The sequence below is a fragment of the Oncorhynchus clarkii genome, chromosome 24 (genome assembly GCF_045791955.1).
Source record: "Oncorhynchus clarkii lewisi isolate Uvic-CL-2024 chromosome 24, UVic_Ocla_1.0, whole genome shotgun sequence".
Classification (NCBI taxonomy): Eukaryota; Metazoa; Chordata; class Actinopteri; order Salmoniformes; family Salmonidae; genus Oncorhynchus; species Oncorhynchus clarkii.
The window spans coordinates 34,794,668-34,802,167 of record NC_092170.1 but is presented as its reverse complement, the minus strand read 5'-3'; the positions used below and the strand labels follow the sequence as shown (position 1 = coordinate 34,802,167).

General features: G+C 45.5%; 1 protein-coding gene across 1 annotated transcript in view; it reads right to left on the bottom strand.

The window, feature by feature from the left end:
* Positions 1-1,996, bottom strand: part of LOC139382432 (tyrosinase) — a 7,972-nt gene extending 5,976 nt beyond the window's left edge. Inside the window, exon 1 of the mRNA XM_071126479.1 lies at positions 1,060-1,996. Coding sequence (XP_070982580.1) covers positions 1,060-1,893 — 834 coding nt within the window. The 5' untranslated portion in view covers positions 1,894-1,996. The remainder of the gene's footprint in view (positions 1-1,059) is intronic.
* Between the last annotated feature and the right edge of the window lie 5,504 nt (positions 1,997-7,500).

The following is a 7,500-nucleotide window of genomic DNA, read 5'->3' as shown; positions in this document are numbered from 1 at the left end:
TATAGACTGACTATACACAGACTATAGACAGACTATAGAGAGACTATAGACAGACTATAAACAGACTATAGACAGACCATAAACAGACTATAGACTGACTATACACAGACTGTACACAGACTATAGACAGACTATACACAGACTATAGACTGACTATACACAGACTATAAACAGACTATAGACAGACTATAGAGAGACTATAAACAGACTATAGACAGACCATAAACAGACTATAGACTGACTATACACAGACTGTACACAGACTATAGACAGACTATACACAGACTATAGACTGACTATACACAGACTATAAACAGACTATAGACAGACTATAGAGAGACTATAGACAGACTATAAACAGACTATAGACAGACCATAAACAGACTATAGACAGACTATAGACAGACTATACACAGACTATAAACAGACTATAGACAGACTATACACAGACTATAGACTGACTATAAACAGACTATAGACAGACTATACACAGACTATAAACAGACTATAAACAGACTATACACTGACTACAAACAGACTATAAACAGACTATACACTGACTATACACTGACTATACACAGACTATAGACACGGACTGCTGAACAATAGTCCCTTTCCAGTCTCTGTTTCCCCTGTCATTCCTCTGCTCTGAATTAAGCAGAACTCTCTCAGGCTGGGTCTCAAATCACATAGGAAGGAGGCTTTGGTTGAGAGGTATTATTTGCTATCTCAGGCACTTGTCTAGATGAGCGGTTTAGAATGTGACCTCATATTGTAATGTTGGTGGGCCCGGGCCCAGGGATTGGCCCTAGTTAGGAGTAGTCATCACTGTGATCAATGTGTATAACAGCTCCAAACTCTTGGCTCATGATTCAGTGATGTCACATGGTGCACACGCACGCACGCGCGCGCGCGCACGCACACACACACACACACACACACACACACACACACACACACACACACACACACACACACACACACACACACACACACACACACACACACACACACACTACTGTACACATCACTCTACCTGTGTCACATGTGTTTGTTTACCTTCCATGAAGAGAACACAGAGCCTGGGCTGATGAGGTTGGGGTTCAGCGGGCTCCGCCCACCCATCAGGTTGTCCGTGCACACAGTACAGTCTGTTGCATCTCGCCAGTCCCAGTATGGGATAGTGAAGTTAAAATCCCCCGTCATCTTCCTGATCTCGTGCTCCCAGTGCAGCAGATACACTCGGTGCCATGGCAGGAACGCCGCCGACTCGTGTGCAAAGTCTACGTCCGGCCAAACATTTCCTGGTCCCCCAAGCAGTGTGTCCCTGGACACGTAGTAGTGCATCCACACAAACAGGTCATATACACTCACGTCTGAAAACATTGGGTTCTCTCCATTTGTACCCATCTCAGCGCGAGTTCCTGTGACAATGACGTAGTCAGCAGTGACGGTGTTCTTGGCCAAGTTCAGGTAGGCGATGAACCGCTGTTGTTCTGCCACCGACAGCGAGAGGAAGTTCCTCCTCACAGACTCCCGCTGCTCGGCACAGCCGGGGCCGAAGTAGCCGAACCTGCACTCCCCACAGTCAAAACCCCCGTAGTTACCTGCACACTGGCATGTGCGGTTGTAGAAGGCCAGCGGCCACCGTTCTCGGTCGTCTATCCCAGTGTGTGGGTACTGTGGCCCGTGGGGCTCTTCCGATACCGTCACGTCCTGACAGAACCCTCGGCCTGACGTGGCTCCACAGGCCGACCCGTCCCCCTCCCACACCGGGCAGCACTGCTTGGTACGCAGCGTCTCTGTGTTGGCGCAAGGCCGGGGGAACTGGCCCACACACGACCGCAGGAACAGCATCTGGAGCAGGCTACCCAACACACCCAGAAGAACCATGACTGACCAACTACTACACCCAAGAGCTCACTACACAGCCAGACTAACCAAAGCGCACGGCGAAGAAGCGAGTGCAGCCGGCTGTAGTCACACAGCAGGTCCAGCCAGGTCACAAGTGGTATAAGTCAGTAACGCAGAGTCCGGGGGAAAGAAAGAATCATGTTAACTCACAATGTAACTTCCACTTGCCCACACCCTCTCTCTCCCCTCTGCTTCCCTCCCCATACCATCACATGCTTGGGATAATATAGTTCAGCCTCATTCTGTCTCGAGACCAGCTGACCACATCCCTCTTCCCCCAGGCCTAGCCGGCCTGGAATGTGTGTGCATGATCTGGGGTGAGAGAGTGGAGTGGTTCCAACTTGTGAGGAACTCTCACATAATAGCCCATCTCACAGCGTGGAACAGACAAGCTCCTGTACCATAACCTCATGCTAATGTCTGCTGTTTTAGGACATTATCTAGAGAGGGAAAAGGACACAGGAGAAGATTTACACCTATCCCAGTGGAATGCTCAAAACAGGAACAGAGTAGCCTATTGTCGGCTACTGTTAGAATAAATAATTAATAAACTATTTGGAAATTAATTAGTGCTCAATGGTCAAGGCACCTTATAGGTCTTTGGGTCGACCATGTTACAAACACAGTGACACAATGTTCCCTCGAAACTGAGAACGTGTGTTGGTGCGCAGTAGCCCTGAGACCGCCGTGCAGCTCCCCTGAGACCGCCGGGCAGCTCCCCTGAGACCGCCGTGCAGCTCCCCTGAGACTGCCGTGCAGCTCCCCTGAGACCGCCGTGCAGCTCCCCTGAGACCGCCGTGCAGCTCCCCTGAGACCGCCGTGCAGCTCCCCTGAGACCGCCGTGCAGCTCCCCTGAGACCGCGGTGCAGCTCCCCTGAGACCCCTGAGACCGCCGTGCAGCTCCCCTGAGACCGCCGTGCAGCTCCCCTGAGACTGCCGTGTAAAGTGGTTTCTTGCATCAAACAACACAACAACATTTTCTGTAATCTCCTTGTCTGAAGGACAAGTGGGTAACCAGGTCAATGTCAAACACTGCATGTATTTTTCAAAGGTTTTATGGAATGTAGCCTATATCAACACCAGGCGTTGGCTGCTATTGTAGACTGAATGATAGAACAGCTATTGTTAAAATGTTATGGGATGCATTTTCTCCATTGTTTTTGATGGTAGGCCACGTTGGTAGACCTTCATTATGATCAAATAGCCACAGTCGCCTACTTGGCCACTGTTAAAAGAAGTACAGAATTTTCACAACGTTCAAGTTTGGGTTTAGCAGACCTGAAATTTGCTAAGTGCCCAAAGGAACGAGAGGAAAGATTGCAGTGACAGTATTACTATATTATAGAGTAGAATACAATGAGATTGAGCATTTACTCTTGGGAACGAATAGGTAAAACCCCACTCAAAGATGAACAGTAGGCATCATTTGGTTAACAATTTGTTTCTATGGTGATGCTGTAATTAGAGATGTTACACAAAAGTTAGTAATACCATCTAATTGATCAGAGGGGTCTGAGGGACAGTCACCCCTCCTCCACATTGCAGCCTGTAATATGACCGAATCTTTACGCACAACATAACAATGAATGACGCCTTTTGAACTGGGTATGTACTGTATGAGTGGGTATTATCCAGACATCTTGTCATGAGCCGGTGAAAGGGGCATGTTCTGCTGTGGGGTTGTTGAGGGAGGCTGGCGCACAACTCGAGATCATAAGCCACTCACATGCTCCCGTAGCGGGGCACGAGGTGCGGCTAATCCCGATGAAAACGCACTCGAGCGCGGACATGAACGTCACAGGATTACGGTGTCCACGGGGCTCCCCTGTTCAGCAAGCTGAGAGTCTCTCCGACAGCAATATCTCACCCTCTCACCCCTCTCTCTCTCTCTCTCTCTCTCTCTCTCTCTCTCTCTCTCTCTCTCTCTCTCTCTCTCTCTCCCTCTCTCTCTCTCTCTCACACACACACAATATGTGAAATATGTGTCCCTGGCCTGCAGTCAGATCTGTGGTCAGATAAGATCAAGTAATTGAGTGCAATTATAGCAGTTTGATTTCTCATCAGATGTTGGCTCTGTTGAATACCTAGGCCTGAGTTGAAGTCGGTAGGCAATTTCCCAAACAGAAATACGAAGGAAATAATGATTAGATAACCCCTTGTAGAAATAATATTGCATTTAGCATACATAATCAACTACTTGGTCTCTATAGGCTAAATGTCACACCAAAACAAATGAAATGGTTATGTCATATCAGTCACACCATGTTTCATGACCTACATTATATTACAATATGGCTTCTAAGAAACAAACCAACACGTTCAATTACAATAAAGACATTTTTCTATTCTTATATTACGGTTCTGCGATGACGTTTAATGGATTTAAAGAAAACCAGAGACAAATGAAGCATCAAATGCGATTTGGAAACGTCTAAAACAGAATAACCGCTCATAATGGCTGGCTGGATGACCGGCTGTGTCTGTACAGCCAACTCACCACTGGGTGGAGGTATGACGTGATCATATCCCACAGCAGGGCCGGTCCCTGCCGTTCTGCCGCCACAAACGAAAGCAAAAAATGCGGCCCACCAAAATAAACTAGAATAGTCCCAGAAAGCACATTGAAGTTGAAACGACGTCTAAAATAAGTATTTTCCAGACATTGACGTTAGGTTAAATTTAGGTTATGAATGAAAGGTGAAAAAGGTTTTTCCCTATGTTTAAAATTCATATTTTTCAGGATGTTGAAAATGCATATTTTCTGGAGGTTAAAAACTACGTATTTCCCGGATGTTGAAATCAGGTTCATTTCCGGGTCTGAATGAAAGTTGAAAATAAGTCATTTATAGACGTATATGTTTGGACCAAATCAAGGCTGGTCCAGACCGGACAAAATCTGAACCGTATATATCCGATATATATCCGTGGATGTAGAAATCAAGGCTGGTCCGGACCGGACCATATATATCCGATATATATCCGTGGATGTAGAAATCAAGGCTGGTCCGGACCGGACCATATATATCCGATATATATCAGTGGATGTAGAAATCAAGGCTGGTCCGGAACTGCACCAAAAAAAGACTTCCAAAAGGTGTCGGCATCGGTCCATGCTTACTGGGGTGTAGCCTACCATGTCCGCCCCAATGTAAGGTTATGACCATGTGATCGGCCCACCATCTGTAAAACCCGCCAATGCATTGGTGATTTAAGCTCTGAATATCAACTTTATCAGGAGTTATCCTGAGCCTATTTGCAATGTGTTCACACAGCGGGAAATGTATTTTATGTGTCACTATGATCAGCTTGTCAAAAAAAGAAATGACGGATACAAAACTTGAAACCACTGATCATGACAACGGGGTGAAACACCGGGACAACACTTGAAACCACTGATCATGACAACGGGGTGAAACTCCGGGACAACACTTGAAACCACTGATCATGACAACGGGGTGAAACTCCGGGACAACACTTGAAACCACTGATCATGACAACGGGGTGAAACTCCGGGACAACACTTGAAACCACTGATCATGACAACGGGGTGAAACTCCGGGACAACACTTGAAACCACTGATTATGACAACGGGGTGAAACTCCGGGACAACACTTGAAACCACTGATCATGACAACGGGGTGAAACTCCGGGACAACACTTGAAACCACTGATCATGACAACGGGGTGAAACTCCGGGACAACACTTGAAACCACTGATCATGACAACGGGGTGAAACTCCGGGACAACACTTGAAACCACTGATCATGACAACGGGGTGAAACTCCGGGACAACACTTGAAACCACTGATCATGACAACGGGGTGAAACTCCGGGACAACACTTGAAACCACTGATCATGACAACGGGGTGAAACTCCGGGACAACACTTGAAACCACTGATTATGACAACGGGGTGAAACTCCGGGACAACACTTGAAACCACTGATCATGACAACGGGGTGAAACTCCGGGACAACACTTGAAACCACTGATCATGACAACAATTTTATGTCTGCTATATGATTTATGTCAGATTATTGTTTTGACGGAACGTTGGAGGAGCGCTGAAGAGATGCGTCTCCACAGCACCCTGGAGAACAACGATGGGAAAGGACAAAACATATTTTATGTCTGCTATATGATTTATGTCAGATTATTGTTTTGACGGACCGTTGGTGGAGCACCCTGGAGAACAACGATGGGAAAGGACAAAACATATTTTATGTCTGCTATATGATTTATGTCAGATTATTGTTTTGACGGACCGTTGGTGGAGCACCCTGGAGAACAACGATGGGAAAGGACAAAACATATTTTATGTCTGCTATATGATTTATGTCAGATTATTGTTTTGACGGACCGTTGGTGGAGCACCCTGGAGAACAACGATGGGAAAGGACAAAACATATTTTATGTCTGCTATATGATTTATGTCAGATTATTGTTTTGACGGACCGTTGGTGGAGCACCCTGGAGAACAACGATGGGAAAGGACAAAACATATTTTATGTCTGCTATATGATTTATGTCAGATTATTGTTTTGACGGACCGTTGGTGGAGCACCCTGGAGAACAACGATGGGAAAGGACAAAACATATTTTATGTCTGCTATATGATTTATGTCAGATTATTGTTTTGACGGACCGTTGGTGGAGCACCCTGGAGAACAACGATGGGAAAGGACAAAACATATTTTATGTCTGCTATATGATTTATGTCAGATTATTGTTTTGACGGACCGTTGGTGGAGCACCCTGGAGAACAACGATGGGAAAGGACAAAACATATTTTATGTCTGCTATATGATTTATGTCAGATTATTGTTTTGACGGACCGTTGGTGGAGCACCCTGGAGAACAACGATGGGAAAGGACAAAACATATTTTATGTCTGCTATATGATTTATGTCAGATTATTGTTTTGACGGACCGTTGGTGGAGCACCCTGGAGAACAACGATGGGAAAGGACAAAACATATTTTATGTCTGCTATATGATTTATGTCAGATTATTGTTTTGACGGACCGTTGGTGGAGCACCCTGGAGAACAACGATGGGAAAGGACAAAACATATTTTATGTCTGCTATATGATTTATGTCAGATTATTGTTTTGACGGACCGTTGGTGGAGCACCCTGGAGAACAACGATGGGAAAGGACAAAACATATTTTATGTCTGCTATATGATTTATGTCAGATTATTGTTTTGACGGACCGTTGGTGGAGCACCCTGGAGAACAACGATGGGAAAGGACAAAACATATTTTATGTCTGCTATATGATTTATGTCAGATTATTGTTTTGACGGACCGTTGGTGGAGCACCCTGGAGAACAACGATGGGAAAGGACAAAACATATTTTATGTCTGCTATATGATTTATGTCAGATTATTGTTTTGACGGACCGTTGGTGGAGCACCCTGGAGAACAACGATGGGAAAGGACAAAACATATTTTATGTCTGCTATATGATTTATGTCAGATTATTGTTTTGACGGACCGTTGGTGGAGCACCCTGGAGAACAACGATGGGAAAGGACAAAACATATTTTATGTCTGCTATATGATTTATGTCAGATTATTG